Genomic DNA, 18,236 nt, shown 5'->3' with positions numbered 1-18,236 from the left:
GAAGAAGATAAAAATACTTGAGAAACCACCTCACTTTTCTAATCTCAGCCATGTTCACCTGAATCTTTCAAGGACTTAAATGACAGTAAGAAGACAGACAAGGAAGTCATGTTAGACCATCACCAAAAATCTTCATCATAGTGCAGCACTGCTTCTGCAACATGCCATCATCAAACCCTGAGCATAGTTGGCGAGATGATTGCAAAAGCATTGCCAGGGGATTAGATTTAAAACTACTTCTAATAGTTTGAAGGGATGTTGAAATGCTCTTGTAATTTAAGGTATTAGCAGTTTCTCCTGTTTGACACCAGGTTGTTCAGGTGGTGAACTCCTGGAGAGGAGACAGAAGCTAACCTGCGTAAACAGAAAGATAGTGGGATTTACTTTGAATTTAAAATTTCTTATATGCATTAATTAGCCTGTCTAAAAGACCATTCCTTTAAGTGAGATGGTGAGCTCCTAGGAAACATTACTGCTTCTTTGAGTAATTCTTGAATGACTTCATTAAGTAACCACATATAAATAATTTCTTAAGAAACTGAGGACTTTAGTTTCATTTAACCTGGACAGTTTTTGTGGGCAGTTGTTATCCATCATAAGTTTCCCTCCCCCATGGAAAGCTGTCTTAGTTATGTCTAAATCCTGGGTGTATTTTGTATGCTTAGCAAGGTGCTTGGGTGATTTTAAGATGCTTTCCACCTTCTGCACTCAGTTATTTTAACTCTGGGTGAAGGTGGTGCAAACCCTAAAAACGATGTGAAGAATCTGATGATTTAGCTCAGAGGAAATGGTTCAGTTCAGGCTTTTGAACTTCACACAGTGTGATAACTGGAGACCTATTGCTTGTATCTGACGTTCATATGTTCACAGCAACTCTTGCAGATCATTAAGAAACCTGCAACTAAGCAACACAGAACATGTCCCTGGATTGAAATTAGAGAGGGGAGAAAAACACCTGACAGGATTAGGCCTGTCGTTGCATTGCGGTTCCTCCTCAAACTTGTTTAGTAGCTCTAGGGATGCAGTTAATGGGTGCTTAGCCTCATCTTTCATATCCTGTTTTCATGATGGTGACTTTGTCAAAATTATTTGAAATAGCAAAGGCTTAACAAGTACAACAAATACCTCCTTTAAGTTGTGGATTTAAAAATGCAGTAATCAGGCGGTTTAACAATTAAAAAACTTTCTTAATCTTTTGAGTAGCCTATTACAGCAAACTGCACCAGCATTTGACACCAACATTCTAGCCAGTTCATCTGAAAATTGCTTCTATAAGAGATTTATGGCAGCTATAGGTATTTTAAAATGGAAATGAAATTTCAGACACAATGCCAAATATAGAGACCTTTGCAGAACCTCCGACTGAAGATGTGGTCTTCTCTGCAACTTCATATATTTTTACTGTTCTACAGCTTACAACTTCAGTGAAAATGTTTTTGCTTTGTTTTAAAGGGTTTACTGGATTTGAAGAGTAGGTTTGACCGCTTTCTTCAAGAATCTTTCAATAATGATCGACTCTTCAAACAGACCATTGCGGGTGACTTCGAGTATTTCCTCAACCTCAACTCTAGGTCTCCAGAGTACCTCTCATTATTTATTGATGATAAGCTGAAAAAGGGAGTCAAGGGAGTAAGTATAAATTAAATGATCATGCTCTTTGCTGTGTAAACTTGGATGAAATGAAACTAAGCTACTGTTTCAAGAATGATTATTTTTATATTTAGATAAATGGCAATGCTGCCTTAAAAATGTATTTGTAACACATCTGAACTCACAACACTTTAGATATGAACTTACAGAAATATAAGGCACAAGGAGATCTCCAGATGTTGTGAAGCAGTGTACCTGGATTGCTTCTGGCAGATAGCCCCTCAAAAAAAGAAAAAAGGTTGGAGCAGATTCTGCAGCTCCCTTCCTTTGAAACCTAAATATAATTTTCTTGAATATAGTTTGGCACTATTCTCAATATCTAATAATTTATTTTGAAAATTAATTCACTTGGGTAGGGGAAACAGTTTGCTTCTTTTTCTATGTATCAGAGGACTAGTACCATATCTGTCTCTTCTAGCTTACATACAACCGTTTCTGCCAGTCTTAACCTCATAGCTGCTTTCATGAAGTTTTTTTATGTATAGCACCCAGAACTGGACAGGGTGGTTCAGCTGAGCCTTCAGTGGCTCTAAATAAGGCTGAATATTATTGCATGCATCTTAGGCTTTGGGAATCAAATAGTAAATTCTACTTATTTATAAAATAAGTAATCATTTTATTGGTTGTGGCACTAGACAGGCTTTGCAAAATGAATCTTAACATGTAAAAGCTTTCATTCCAAGCTAACTTTTCATACTTCTAATGCTGGTTTTCATCTATGCTTTCAAAAAATAAACTTATACAGGAACTTCTGCTATATTTATCCAGGCATTCTACCCATCCATCATCTCCTTTCTCCTTCACAATTGCTTTTCCCTTCATTTTACATCTTTCTTTCACCATTCTATTGAGTTTGTGCACTGTTCTCTTGGCTCTATCATTCACATGTTGGACCTGTTTTGTTGGCTGCTTTATAGACCATATGCTTGCTGTGAATTACTTTAAGTATTTAGATTGCTGGTTTTATCCTTCCAGCACAAGTGTCTTATACAATTTATTTCTTTTACAGCTAACAGAGCAAGAAGTAGAAACTATATTGGATAAGGCAATGGTTTTATTTAGGTTTATGCAAGAGAAGGATGTTTTCGAACGTTACTACAAGCAGCACTTGGCAAGACGACTTCTCACAAACAAGAGTGTTTCAGATGACTCTGAGAAAAATATGATATCTAAATTAAAGGTAAGACAGTATCTGCATTATTCTTACTTAATTTTTTTCATAAATATATTTTATTCTGTTTTTACATGAGGGATATATAGATAACATACATCTCGATTGCTGTTAAATACAGATTTTATTTTAAAGCCCCAACAGAAAATAAGAAAGCCTTTTCTGAATCATTTTGTGGAAACAAAAGGAAATACTGGGAAGCACCTGTGATGAGAGAGCAATATAGAAAACAAAACAGTTTGGGTTTTTTTTTTTAAATCTGATAAGACTTTCCAAATTAGAAGACAACTCCTGTTATCTAGTGACTGGATTTGAAGACAAGACTCTGTTTTATCCTAAATTTTCTGTCATTCACAGTAGAATTTTTATTGCATGAGTTATCATGTTTTAGTTTCCTCCATCTGCAGACTGGTGATAATGCTCAATTTGCTTTTGCTTAAGTAGTTTGAGATAGGAAGATTTTTTTTTTTTTTTTTTTCCCCAAATCTATCAGTATCTGGAAGGTGAAGAGTCCTTGAAGCAAGTTCTAATGCAGCTTCTTCCGAAGTGGTGCAGTAAATGGTTTGGGAACTTCAAACCAGAGTGATTTGATCCTAAATCAAACTTTACTGATCTTTATTTTTGACCTTCTTATTCTGTCAGTGAGTGCAGCCTGTTTGCATGAGATTTCTCCAAATTATCAGTATTAATTCCAAATTATTGATATTAATTCCTTCCCAATTACCTCTCCACCTCTTTTACCCTCGTGGTTTAGAAGGCACAGGGCATAAACATTTGCAAGGTGAGTCAGTGCCCTCTTTTCTTATGGATTTGCACAGTGATTAGGATGCTGAAGCTAACATGCTTGCCTTCACCATATACGTCAAAATATGTGTTAGAAATAGGTACAAAGTCCTGTATGTGCAACTGAAATGCTTGTGTTTGTGCATATGTATCTATAGACCCATATGTCTCTGATTCTCAAAAGGTCTGGTAATCTCACTTGGTAATCTGCAGGAAACCTTCAAAATTACACATTCTTAGGACAACAGGGTTTGTTGGTTTAGGGGTTTTTTTGTTTATTTTTTTAATACAAATAATGTTTATTTCCCTTTACAGTATCATGCTAAAAAGCAGGTGAAAGTGTGTGCCTTGGTCTGATAAGCTTTCACAGATACTTTTTTCTTAAGATAGGAAGATAAAAAATAAGAAAAAATACAATAATGGAGAAAAGAGAAGGAAAACAAGTTTTGGTATGTGTAGGATTAGATCCTTATATGGAATATGAAACTTACTGTAAGTTTTGAAGGTAATGCAAATGGGAATCCCAGTACCAAATGGACAGAAATATCATTTTTATGACATTTATAAATTAACTTAGTCTTGCAGTTCACATATCAGAAGCTCTGTTTTCATAATGCTGGCACAACAGGTTATTTTGTGTGTTTTTAGACTGAATGTGGATGTCAGTTCACATCTAAACTGGAAGGAATGTTCAGGGACATGAGCATCTCAAACACGACGATGGATGAATTCAGGCAACATCTTCAAGCAACCGGGGTAAGAGCATTAGGGGTCTGTGTGCTTGTCCTTTTACTGCAGTACAAACCCTAGGCCTGTATTAAGGTAGGTTTGTGGGTTTAAATTTGTTAGTACACGCCTGTGGAAGGAAGGATTTTGTTAGCATGCTCAAATTAGATCTATTTTACTGTGTTACTTATCGTATGAAATTTGCGAGCATTTCCCAAAATAGAGAAGTCAGGTGGAAGCTCGATCTGCAGTTTTGAGTGGTGCCAACTTCATTCCCTGAAATCCTGGATCAGCTGCTCCAGTATCCGCACTCTGCCCAGAGGGCCCGGCTGCCGCCTCGCCCGCCCGCGGCCGCCAGGGGGCGCGCTGCCGCCGCAGGGCCCTGCCCTGCCGTGCCCGGCCGTAGTATTTGCTACGGAATAACCTTTCTTTGGGTCTTTACATACCTTAATGAATTGCTCCTCTTAAACCTTAATGAAATTCAACCAAAGGGATTTCTGTACAAGTAGCCTGCCACGGGTCTGTCTAGATTTTTCAGAAGTTTCACAGACCCGAGTTTATTGACGTCCGCAGGCATTCAATACGCACGATACAAAAACACTTCCATAGTGCATGGAATGCTACTCTGCTATTTAGCAGTGGAAGTTTCTGAGTTCATGTGACAGGTTTTGACCTTCTAAAATATAATGTGCTCTATTTCTATGTAAGAGGTTTATGACAAGTTGGATATGGTATGCTTTGTTTTTTTGTGTCCATAACGTGTGTTCTTTGAAGGTGTTAGTTATACCTCCTAGAGCTGAAAGGAGTTCAGTTTTAAGTCTAATAATATCCAGCTTAGTTGAGATACCTAGTAAGGATTATGCCTCACTGGTAGCAAGATGTTTATCACCTAGTAACACAATTACTTTATAGATCAACACTTCAGTTGCGGAATGTTTCCTAATCAATGCTGAATATTTATAGTAATGGCGATCTTTAGGGGAACTGGCTTGGTTGTGTGTGTAAAAGCAACTGCTTACATTGCAGTCCAGAGGTAAATTGCGGGACAAGTTCCTTATGATTTAACATTAGATATTCAGTATTTACTCTCTGCTTTCAGAGAGTAAATTTTTAAACAGTTATTTTGAAAGTGATACATTTAGCAACCCAGCTTTACTGTATGTTGTCAAAAACCCATTTAGAAAGAATTGTTACGTGTATTATGAGTTCTGTTTATGATCAGACTTTTCATTCTTGGCTAAGAATTTATTTTGTTAAATTCTCTGTACTATTAAATGCCAGAGGGGAGTAATGTGGAGGATTTTTGCCATACCATCTACTCTGATAGTGATGAATTAATTTGTCTGCCTTTGTTGCAATAATGTTTATAGATATGTCTCTCTTTTTAGCCTGTGAAAATTCTGTATATTCTACACCGATATTAAAAAAATGGTGAAACACAGTCCTGTTTTAAAATAACGTATGTTTTCTTGCAATTGTCCTTAGGTCTCATTAGGTGGTGTTGATCTTACAGTGCGGGTCCTCACAACAGGTTACTGGCCTACTCAGTCAGCCACGCCAAAGTGCAACATCCCTCCAGCTCCCAGACATGCTTTTGAAATATTTAGAAGGTATGTATTAAAGCAGATTTTTAGGTAGGGGTTTTAAGAAGAAACTTTCTAAACTTACAGAGGTGTTTTACTGTTAAAGACATGCTGGCATACTGTGCTTCAGCAGTTCATGTGAAAATTAGAGAATACAATCGTCATGTTGTGAGGCTTGAGTTTTTGGGAGCTTTTAGGTGGAATTCTAACAAGAGTTAACGTTTTCAAAAAGCAAAAGTTAGAAGTTTCTTAAGAGTATCCTCAATGGCTATGCAAAGTCTATGTAACTGTTTAAAGGAGTTTCCTCTTAGCTACATAATGTGAACTATGTATTAAGTTTTCAATTCAACTGTATTACAGATTTTATTTAGCCAAACATAGTGGGCGACAGCTGACACTCCAGCATCATATGGGTTCGGCAGATCTCAATGCCACTTTCTACGGACCTGTTAAAAAGGTAAAGTATCAAGATTGTGAAAATACTGCATTGGTTTTTTTTAAAGTAAGAAAATGCGTGTTTTTAATAACTCCAGAATTTTGTAAAATAAAAGCTTACCCATTGATAGTATGAGAATAAGATGCTTTCCGTTGGTTTTATAGTCTGATTCTTCCTTTGTAGCAGTTTTGGTTTGACTTCTTTTCCCCCTCTAAATCTAATCTGAATGCATTACTCAGCATCATCTCTTTGTTACCTTGTAGAAAAGCAGTAATTTTGATCTCGAAGCGATCTCAGTGGTTTGAGTGTTTTGGGGCTTTTTTGACTGTGAATCCATCAAAAGTGAAATGAAACTTTGGAATAATTTTTGTTACTGTGAAAAAGTATTGTTAAGCCAAGTTTAGCCTGCTTTTCATGTGCAGAGTGCTAGCAGTATAGACATTGAGGATTTTAGTAGTTTATAGAAGTACAATGCTTAATGTTTATGTGTACAAGAAAACAGTTTGCTAATGATTTAGACCAGTTCTAAAATGCTAAACTAGAGGTAGTAATGGCATGATGCTTGGGAACATAGAAGGAAACGCCAAATTAAAACTCTTCATAACACAAAGTATAAATAACGTGCACTTGTGAGGATATTAAAATTGTATTACTGTAGGATAAATATTTTGGTGATTTTAAAATAAGAAAACCAGAGGGTGGGCAAGTAGTGGAACAGGTGCTGGAGAAATGGTGGAGTCTCCACCCATGGAAATGCTCAGTGTGGAGTGGACCCAGCCCTGAGCATCCTGTGATGCAGTGACCCGCTGTGAGCGGGTGCTGCGCCGTGGGACCTGCAGAGGTGCCTCCAACCTCAGCCGCCCTGTGACTCTGGGGCAGACACTGGAGAGACAATTCTGTGTATGCCACCAGGTGTGTGCTGTTCTATTGGTTGTGTAGACTGATCTGCTAGATACATATAACTTTAGTCTTGCCGAGGTAAAATATTTTGCAGTGGAAAATAATCTAATAGTAGTTTTGGAATTTTAAAATAGGAAGATGGCTCAGAGGTTGGCGTAGGAGGTGCCCAAGTAACTGGCTTAAATACACGGAAGCACATATTGCAAGTCTCCACTTTCCAGATGACGATATTAATGCTCTTTAACAACAGAGAAAAATACACATTTGAGGTAAGTGTTGTGGTTTTCTCATCTGACTTCAAATAACTGCTTCAGGCACTTAATTGCCCGCTTGAATAAACCTTCAATGATCAGGTGCCTCTCATTCTATTTGAGTGTGGATCAGGCCAATAATACTGGAAGTAGATCATTAGCAATGCACCTGGGAAGCAATCTTTGGGGAGGAAATTATTTGGGAACAGAAGTTTTCAGAAATATTGAAGAGTTATGAGTGTGGTTATTCCTAGGCCATAGAGCTATAGAAAAGCTGAAGCTGGAATGCAGCAGGTGGCTCCATTTGCTCATTTTATCTTTGGGACACTGGATTTAGAGTCCAAAGGGTGGAGAAGTGTTTGTATCCTGGCTTCTTAAATGCTGAAGTCCTTAAATTGGCAGGCTGGAGTGAGCTGTGGGAATCAAAGAACTTTTGTCCTTTGTCTGAGCTGGTGAGCCAGAAAGGACAATGAAGAAGGACCAGACAAATTATTAACAAGGCAACTACATGGACATTGCTGCGAAAGGTCGAAGTGGTGAGCTGACAGGCGATGAGGAAGGCTTTAGGAGTGGAGGAGGACTGTGCTAGGAGGTTTGAACACTGTATTGTTATTGTCAATTAAGTTTCATTTTAGACATTATCTTCTGTTTGAAAGAGCATTGGCAGCCTTGAAAAGCAGAATGGGTGCAGTTTGAAACTGAGCGTATTTCCAGGTTTTCTCATCTACTTTTGACTGTGCTTTGTATAGTAATCATTTGCCTTTTTGTTTGGATTTTGTTTTCGACTTATTTGGCTTACATCTAGCCTGTTAATAAAGAATGTTTCTTTGAAATGGTCTCAGTTGGAGTTAAGGAAGGCAGGGTTTGATAAGAGGATCTTAATAAACTATTCACAGTTCAAAAAAATATTTTAGAGCACAGAAAGTCCTGTGTGTTGTGAAATCTATTGCAGGAGCATTACGGCTTTGAGTGCTTTATCTGCAGAACACTCGAAGCGGGGGGGAAAAGGGAACTTAACAGCTCATTTTTTCTAGAAGTTGGTGATGAAATTGGGCTGGTGGCTGCCTTATTCCACAAAATTGTAGGCTTTATGAGTAGTACAGCCTCACTCGTATATGAATAAATAATACTCGGTAGAGCAGTGAAAAATATAATTTTTAATGCAGGCTCTAAGTTACAGTTTGTTTTACCAAGACCAGATGATAAATATGTCTGTGTGCTTTTAGGTTGTGTATGTTTTGTTTATTTCTGGTTGGGAGTTCTTAAACTCTGACTTTGTGTCCCACTGTAACTAAAACATGGAGAAGGCATATTTGTTTTGTTTGGTTTCTTTGGTGAAGTGTGTGGGAGTTGTATTTGACTCCAGCCAGGAAAGCTTGTGAAAACTTAAGAGTAGAATGAATTTTATCTTTGTTCATTGATTACTGGATATCATGATTAATTGCTGAGTGCTGGGCAACTGTTACTTCTCTGTCACATCGAGTTAGTACTTCTGCTGCAATATAGCATGAGCGAGGACTTGCGGTGTGTGTTTGTGTAGGCATAAAACTGTCTGGTATACAAGCGTTCCTACAGATTCACAGCTGAACAGATTAAATTGAAGTTGCCTTCACAGTTGAACAGACTTCGCTGTTTTGTGTTGTGTTTAGTGTGATTATTAATTCTAAACTTGACAAGATCTTCACAATAATCTTGCTAGCCATTAAGCCATGATATTGAGAGAAAAATGGGATAATGATGATGCAAAAGTTATGCATAAGATGCTACAGAAGCTTAAAGGATTATTGCATAGCAAAATTCCTTCACAAAAACAAATGAATTTATTGTATCCCTATACAGCAACATTTTATTTACATATGCAGAAGTACTGTTGGCCATATAGGTCTAGGTTACTTCTACTTGAATCTAAGAGGAAGGATCTTCATACAAGCCTTCAAAGAATGCTAAGTTTTACAAAGAATTAAATTTCTTCTAATCAAGTCTCATCTAATACTCAGCATATTTTTTGGTTAGTTTACAGTACATCTCGCTATTTTAAAAGGTGAAATGTACAATATTTTAAAGATTACATCAAAAATAAAGGGAAAATTTTTGGTTCTTTCTATAGATTTAACAAACAGGAAATACAAATGTGGCTCTAGTAGAAGTTATTGAATAATGCCACAAAAATGAGAGATTAGAACTTAAAACTGGTTTACCTGTGTTCTGTTTCACTGATCTCTGCTTTGGAAGACATACCAGTCGAAGTTTATAAGTAAAAATCCTTTTTTTTTTTTTCTTATCATTTCAACAAAATGACGTTTTTCCTTCTAATTTCATTCTGTACATTTTCCTTCTAATAAACTTTTCCTTGTACAGAACTGGATAGAGACAGTTCCATGACTAGAATAATCTGTTTTGTAGCCTCCAGGTAGAGGTCACTTGGTAATATTTTTAGAACTAAGATTGTGTAATTGGTACTGCTCTTGTGCACAACTAGTATGGTCTTTAAAATAAGTCATTTTTGGAGATGGGGGAAAAAACATATACGTTTTTCACTGTTACATCAAATGCCTATATAAAAATATGCTTAGAAAAATGATATGCCACAGACTGAAGGAAAAAGAGCACAGGAACATCTGTTATTCCCCATTTACATTCATAGCTACACTTTTATATCCAACTTGAAGTTTTTGCATTTTTCTGAGGCAGCACAGTGCAGTGCAGCTCTTTCTGTGGTTCTTATTTTAATGTTGGCTTATAAAATTCTGAAACCCAAATGGTTCACATACGTTAGTGGCTGAGTTGGAATCCTACAGAGTGAGGTAAAATAAACACAGGAATACATAGTGGTTAGTATAAGGATGTTTAGCTTTAAAAAAAAAATCTGATTCCATTTTAGCTCTTTGTTTTACTTTCATCAGAAGGAGAGTATATTTATTTCCTTGTAGAAGTGATTTATTTTTGAAAGGATTAACTTTAGGTGCTGGACAAAAATCAGAGTTTGGGAACCTGCATGTCACAGGCATTACATCATTCATAAGCTGGATTTGGTTTGTAGCTTTCAGGCTTTACATTTACCCAAGCCCTACAATCTTAAGTGTCACCTTCTTTTGGTTTGTTCAATTTATGCTGAATAATCCATTTCAGTAAGACTTTTCATTGTGACCATGTAAAGGATTATAGTGGTTTTGTTTTGTTGTTTGTTTTTGGTGTGGTGTTTTTTTTAATCTTGCTCTGTGCTGGGTTTGGGAAAAAAAAAATGTGTGAAGGTGACATCTGTGTCTAAATAAAGCAACAAATGAAGAAATGGTAACTTTCTGTGAGCTGCTGGGAAGAAGCTTTTTGGTACTAGCAAATAGTTAAAGTATGTGGATACACAGCTTCAAATAGGATGAATATTTCTGAATGTATTATGCTAAGAATACTCCGTAGTTTAAGAGTGCTTTATTATTTCCCTGTCGTCCGTAAGCAGTAGGTACCAAAAAAATACTGATTTTTTTTTAATATTTTAGACTTATATTTTTTTAGAAAACTTTACCTCATTCAAATGAGTTTAAACTTGTGTGAAAAACACAATTTCACATGGTTTCATATAAAGTAGACATTGTAGGTGTAATGTTGGGTCTGTAGTTGAAAAGTAAGGCATATTCTGACTGAGTCCTGCCAGAGAGATCTTATGTATGAGATGCACTCAATGACAGAGCCTGAATAGAGACCAGTACAGCCAAATTATGGCTATTGCATGTTGTCAGTGTTGGATGACCACAGAAGAGTGGCATTTTTTTCTGGATTGATTTTTAAGAACTTGAGTACACTCAAGAAATAACATCATTTAATAGAACTTTGTTGTACTCTGAAGTTTAATTTTTCTGATCAGTGTTTTAAAAAACTTTTAGCAAGTTCTTTATAGTTCTTTACAGATCTCAGCATTTCGATCACTGGGAGTTGTTACTGCTGCTTTTAGCTTGAAGGTTGTCAGTTCGACTTGTGTGCCTGGAGAATTAGGAATTTATGTGAACAGTGTTAAGAGCTTGATACTGCTCTTGGAACCAAAGGTGGGGAAGCTGAGAAAGTGGCAGCTCTTATGGACAGTTACTGTCTGAGGTTTATTTTTTCTATTCGGTAGTTTTAATCTTTAGCTGCTAGAGGTCCCTCAAGAGTCTAAATGGGAACGTGAAATCAGAGATGTCTGCAGTTTCCTCAAACTATTAATAGAAAAGGGAAGAAAATAGAGATACGACTTACGTATAGATACAAATAGAGATGAACTTACAATGAATGGGAGCTCAATAAACAAGTTAGGTTTGAGAAAACGGCGGTAGTTGGCCTACTCCTAGAGCATCTTGAGATATCGTTCTGCATCCAGTATAATTTGCTTTATTAACTGATGATCACTGGTGGCTCACCTAACGCACAGCTCTCAGCTGAACTCTGCAAGTGCTGATAGAGTTGTAACAAGTTATGTATGTTTTTACAAACGTTCTTCTTCAAAGTTCATACCTTTGCATGATGATTTTTTTTTTTTGGTATTTCCCTTGGAGAAGTCCTCGCCAATAGTAAATAGTTTCAGGTGTTTGAGGAAGGAGGTGTAATTAATCTAGAGTCTTGCTGTGTTATGGTGAAACTAGACCTTGTTTGTTCCAATTTGTAAAAATTTTATTTTCAGCAGTACTGCTGAATGCAAAAGCATTTATGCAGTTTTTCATCAGGAATGCTCACGGACATCATGGATGTTTTCTATCACTGAGTTGCTCAGAAGGTTTGGTTTCACTCTATTCAGCAAACATTGGAAACGGTGAACAAATCCTTTCAGCCTTCTCAAAAATAGCAGTGAAATGAAACAGCTGGTTATTCATTCTTCTGTTTTGAGATCATGGTGACTATATACTTGACAGAATTCACTGTCTGTACATGGACCCAGGTGGATCATTTTGCATAGTATATATTGAAACTTAGCTGCTGAATGAATTTGAACCTTTCGAGCCCCACAGCTCTCAGAGTAGTGGTATTTTGTATGCTTGAAGGACATTTAAGCAAACAGTGCTGTTGTTTGCAAAACATGATACTTACTTCTGCCATAGCCATAAACTAAGCAAGATATTTTTCTTTAGGAAATTCAACAAGAAACTGATATCCCTGAAAGAGAACTGGTTAGAGCCCTACAGTCCCTTGCATGTGGCAAACCGACACAGCGTGTTCTCACAAAAGAACCTAAATCAAAAGAAATAGATAATGGTCATATATTTACAGTGAATGATCAGTTCACATCTAAACTACACAGAGTCAAGATTCAGACAGGTAAGTGAGCTTTATATTTTACTATCTTGCAGTCCTAAAGCCGCCTTAAAATGTCAAATTATCTTTTGCATGATTTATGTCCATACAAGTAAAAGGAAGGGAGTAACACATCTTTTGTTGGTGATTAGTTGCATCAAAATGAAAACTTAAATACTGAGAAAAGTTTGGAAGTCATAGTTAAGTCTTTTACTTTACAAAAATTATCATATCTTAAAAGGAGACGTGGAAAGAGAAATAAAATTCAGATTAAATAGTAAAACTAAAAATACGCTATTGATTGACTGAGAAATAGGAAAATTGCCTTACAAGTTGCTGTACTGCTGTGAAATTGAGCGTTGTTTGTAGCTGATGATACAACAGCCTCTTCCAAGTGCCAGCTAGCTATAATGGTTTTGGGCAATGATTTGGGTTTAACAAAGAAGAGAAGCTGATGGGTGCAATACCACTTCACTAGCTCATAGCTGGTTTGTGTTATGCAGAAGTAACATTGACACCTTTTGTCTAGAAAGCTCTCTGGAAATAATTTCTGAGTTGTAGCATTGCTGTGGATGCACTTTTTTGAAAGATAAGTTCGTAGAACATCTGAAAATATTTTCTGACTTTGCAGATCTCAGTAAGTAAAATACACAGCATCACTGGCAGGGTTTTAAGTGCAATGTTGGTAATTCACGTGCTCTTTGCACATAATATAACTCGTTGGGCTTCTGCGCAGCACGCTGTGTCCTGGGATGTCAGCGTGTAAAACCCAGTGGTACGTACAGATGCAACATGGTGTGTGTCCGTCTGCACATGGGCTGGCCGCGCTGTTCTGTGCCCGTGCAGGGCGCTGCCATGGCCACACATTTCCCATGTTTGGAGAATGTTTCTAGTGAGCAGGAGCACAGCAGCCAAGTGAGGGTGTTGAGAACCCTCTGATCAGGGCACAAGGCACTTCCCTGGTGTAATGAAAAGTAAATCTTGTGACAGCTGTGTGAGGCTTAGTGGAATTCTGCTCTTTCGTTTCCACTCAACAGATGTCTGTGAATAGGGAATATGATTTGGGGTTTAAGATGAATTTAGAGCAAATTTGGTACTTGTGGTTTTATGTTGATATCTTACCCAGCAAACTTCTTACACATATCTCTTTAAAACTGATAAAAACTTGGGGCTTTTGAGTGAAGTGGGGGAAGTGGCATAGCAGTGTGGGAGATGGGCTTGGTTATAATGATGCTTGGGTGAAAGGGCAAGAAGAGCTAGACATAAGTGCAGAATAAAGCATAAACAGGAGAACCGAATACAAAGAATGTAATTGGTTTGGAGAGGATAAAGTTGGCCTATTTCTTCTGACTGGTGAATTTTTAAAGTATTTAGCTAGTTTGTGAAGTGAATTTTCAATTGTTTTTCTAATTTAATTAATGGATTATTTGCTATAATAAAGAGAAAAATGTTTAACAGGAGTGTGGGGGTTGGTGGTGCCCGTAAGCAGATTTGAGTACTGTTCAAATTTGAACATGGCAATAATTAAATAACAGATTGTTACCTTGTCAGTTGCTATGAAAATATGCCAAAAAGTGTTAATATGTTCTTGTGGTTCCTTTTCACTAAAAAAAAAAAAGAATCAAGTTTGAGAATGTCAAAACTCAGTAAAATATAACTTGATGTCTAGATGAAGTAAGCAGTGGAACTGACTCTTACACAATGAAATTAATTTTAATTTTGCTAACATACTTTACCTTTTCTTTCTTTAAGTTGCTGCCAAACAAGGAGAATCTGATCCAGAAAGGAAAGAAACAAGGCAGAAAGTAGATGATGACAGAAAACATGAGATAGAAGCTGCTATAGTTCGGATAATGAAATCTAGGAAGAAGATGCAACACAATGTGCTAGTAGCAGAGGTATACTCGTACACAGTTTTGATATGGGCTTGAGGATTCTTTTTGCTTTTTCTTTTGATAATGAAAGTTACACAGTTCTCACTAACACGATTCTGAAAGGCTTTTGAGAGATGCTGTATTTAATCCATCCCTTTTTTTTTTTTCTCCCTGTGTATCTGAAGACTTCTAAATCCTTACCCTTCAGTTTAGAATGTACTCATGGGTATATCTAATTTTCCTTCCTCCTTTTAGTGCTATTATGGTATTATCACATTCCTTAAAATAACAGTTGGCAACAAAAACCACTGTACTTAACATGAATTATTTTGTGCTTTGATCGTGCTACTGACTCTTGGGTCCAGGTTCGAGAGATTTGAGCTTTTAGCAGAGAGAGAGAGAGTCCTGCTGCTCTTAACCCCTGAGTTGTGACAGCATCAGGACTAGTACAAGTTTTCTGCTCTGTAACTCCCTCAGGGCTGTGAAATGGAGAGGATTGTCAGGTTGTGGCCGTGCCTCTGTGGAGGGTCGGTACTTTGAATCCTACCCAAAAATGAGCAAGCAATCGCTGGTGGGGGGGAACTGTCAGAAGTCTGCAGCCTGCTTCTTGGGCTTCATGCTTATAGCCAGCCCTGTCTAAATATATTTTTCTGGTTATTTGGGTCAGTTAGGATACTCAGTGACCTTACTTGCCCTGTGATCTTATATCGTTGGTTTTGATCCTATGTTTTAGGTAACTCAGCAGCTGAAGGCCCGATTCTTACCAAGTCCAGTTGTTATTAAAAAACGTATTGAAGGACTTATTGAGAGAGAATATTTGGCACGAACGCCTGAGGATCGCAAAGTATACACTTACGTAGCATAAAATGCGTTCAGAAAATTTGATTTATTCTTGGACTATACTCTTCGCATGAACTGGGAAGTTCTTTTAAATCATTAATATTAAGACGACCATCTCTTCTATTCAATTACAATACATGTTCTAGACCATTCAGATCAAGCCTTTTACTCCTTTTGAGAGTTTTCAACATCAATTGATTGAGCTTCAGGCTTTTCAACGTTATTCCTGTAGAGATCATCCTTACAATTCTTCGGGAAAATGTGAATGTGCCGCGTTTGTTTTCAATACTGTATGAAAACAGAAAAATAAAAACAAATTTAGAAAATACAGCTCATTTAAAAAAATAAAATTGTTGGAATTTCATTTCCCCAGATCTTCAGTGTTGATGTAAATGTGTTTCTGTAGTGTTGCTTAGCACTTCGCGCATTGTATAAGTTGGGTTTAAAAGAAACCACAACTGGTAAGGCAAAATTCCCAGTTATATTACTCTGCTTCAAATGTTTCTTTAACTAGCCATGTTTAATTTAAATATTTGGTAATTTTTTGAAGACCCAAGAAGACAACTTGAGCATGTTTCATTCTTCCAGCTGCACTCACTGTTCCAGCAACATGAATCAGAAACTTCTGGGGGCTCAGGAAAGACCGTAATAATTTTGGCTTTCCCTTCTGTAATTCAAGTTCTTCTCAGTTAAACTCTATATTGATTAGGTTTGTTCTGGTTTCTTTATAGGAAAAAGGAGAAGATTTTAGTGTGTATAAACTGTATAATATTTTTTGCTGTTGTACTCACTGCTGATGGTGGATTGTACAGGGCGATGTTTTTATTTCACTAAATGTAGACAAAATAAATTTAAAATAAATGGATTTAGTGTACACAAACTAATTCAAGTGTGTTAGAGTACAGGGTTGACAATCTTTTGGAATTAAATATTGTCCCCTGGGGAAATGTACTGGGATTATATTTTGTTAATAAACATCATAGATGGATCCATAGCTCCAGGGCTTCCCATCATAAGTGCATATTTCAGGAGATTAAAGTGAAGCCAGCGTGCACTATTTGTTTTTAAAAAGGCATTTAAACATGCAATAAAAAATTGTTATTGTAATGAAATGTTTAGTTCTTACCTGGAAATTTTTTCTTCTTGTCAGCATGCTGCAAAAATAGATTAAAAATAGCAGTTTAGTGGCATCATTATTCTCATAGTTAGAAATTGTTTGAGGTGTGCATTGTACTGCAGAGTTTTTATTAAACAATATTTCTCACATTCCAGTGCACATATTAGATGGTTTCTCTGCAGTAGCTATTTTTCTGTTTAAATTCAAAACAATATTTTTTTTTTTCTTGGTTCACATTAATTGCATGCATAAATACTAAAAAATACAGTTTGGCTGGGCTACCTGATATATAGAGCTGGAGCTGAAACAACAAAAAAACTTTGGTTGTAGACTATTAAGATACTGCCAGAGCATTTCTTGATGGGCTCTATGAAACAAATATGTGGTGGTGCTGTAATGTGGTGATGCCACTGGAGAGTATTTTTCATAATGGGTCCCCGGTTTCTCCCCTCTCCAGCCTGGTGAGATACAAATCCTGGCTGTTGTTCAGTAGTAGGATGTTTCATCTAAAGAGAGGGACTGGAATTGGGGTGATATTTCAGCTTGACTATTCTGAAGCTTTTTTTTAAGCAGCTATATACTGAAGTTTACTGCACAGCCCCAACATACACAGAGTAACTTGAAAGTCATTAGAGACGAGGTGGCTGAGGGACTTTCCTGACATAGTTCATCAACATTTGGCCCCAAAAGAAAAGAGCTTGGCCATCAGCCATTCTAAAAACGTATTTGCTGACTGCTATTAAAACACTTGTGTGTCTCTGTCCAGTATACCCAAAACTTTATTCAATAGAAGTGTAATCGTTTGGCCAGTGAACAATGCCAACTACAGGTTGCATGACATCTGGGGTTTGAATTGTGTCTTAAGTCAGCAGAAACATCTTCGTCAGATTGTAACTCTTTCTTCTATGTGTCAGTATGAAGGCTTTCTTTTATGCATATCTTATTCTTTAATAGCATGAATGTTGTGATAATTGCATGTTAATGCTTTCCCATGTGCTTTTCAGGGAGAAATAGATTCACAGCCTTTTTCCCAGGGAAGCTTATAGCAATATTAATGTTGCTGTCCATGACAGGGGGACTTTGTCCTTAGTGTTGAGATTGTACTTTTGCTGAGCGTTGGCCAAAGCTTTCTACCTCTGGTGGCTTTTGGAAGTGCTGAGGCTGAATGTTACATGAACGACTGCATAATTAGGTGTTTAAGGGTTTGGTGTTTTTTTTTTTTTTTACAAGCTGTGTGGGCAAGAGTGCTTGCTAAAAGAATAACAGGTGGTGATGGCTATCTTCAGTAACAAATACTAAGAGTATAGATTCCATTTTAAATTTGATAGAATTTTGAAGACCCTAATTAGGAAGGGACTTTTGATGAAGTCACCTTTTGGAAATGTGCCCTTTACCATTGAATGACAGGACCATGATACTGAGGATTTAAAGGCAGAGAATGTGAAAGCTGGTCAGAGAGAACAAGACATCACTAGGACTCTGCTTGAGGTGAGTTTGCTCGTGCCTTTACACTGTTTGTGTGCATCAGTGAGATTTCTTTTACAGTCCATAGTAGAATTCTGCTATGCCCTATCTAATCTTAATTTTGCTGACTTTCCTAGTTTTCACTTCTTTGTAATTTTGTTAAAATTTCATCAGTAGGATTGTAG

At 37.0% G+C, this 18,236-nt stretch overlaps 1 protein-coding gene across 1 annotated transcript in view; it reads left to right on the top strand.

Moving 5' to 3' along the window:
- CUL3 (cullin 3) overlaps positions 1-15,834 on the top strand; it is a 57,278-nt gene extending 41,444 nt beyond the window's left edge. The window contains exons 8-16 of the mRNA XM_065640254.1: positions 1,453-1,629; positions 2,660-2,830; positions 4,253-4,360; positions 5,816-5,940; positions 6,274-6,370; positions 7,384-7,518; positions 12,594-12,780; positions 14,509-14,654; positions 15,364-15,834. Of these exons, the coding sequence (XP_065496326.1) occupies positions 1,453-1,629; positions 2,660-2,830; positions 4,253-4,360; positions 5,816-5,940; positions 6,274-6,370; positions 7,384-7,518; positions 12,594-12,780; positions 14,509-14,654; positions 15,364-15,495 (1,278 nt within the window). The 3' untranslated portion in view covers positions 15,496-15,834. The remainder of the gene's footprint in view (positions 1-1,452; positions 1,630-2,659; positions 2,831-4,252; positions 4,361-5,815; positions 5,941-6,273; positions 6,371-7,383; positions 7,519-12,593; positions 12,781-14,508; positions 14,655-15,363) is intronic.
- Positions 15,835-18,236: the final 2,402 nt, after the last annotated feature.

The sequence above is a fragment of the Caloenas nicobarica genome, chromosome 8 (genome assembly GCF_036013445.1).
Source record: "Caloenas nicobarica isolate bCalNic1 chromosome 8, bCalNic1.hap1, whole genome shotgun sequence".
Classification (NCBI taxonomy): domain Eukaryota; kingdom Metazoa; phylum Chordata; class Aves; order Columbiformes; family Columbidae; genus Caloenas; species Caloenas nicobarica.
The sequence above is the reverse complement of the archived record's forward strand: the minus strand, read 5'-3'. Positions and strand labels throughout refer to the sequence as shown.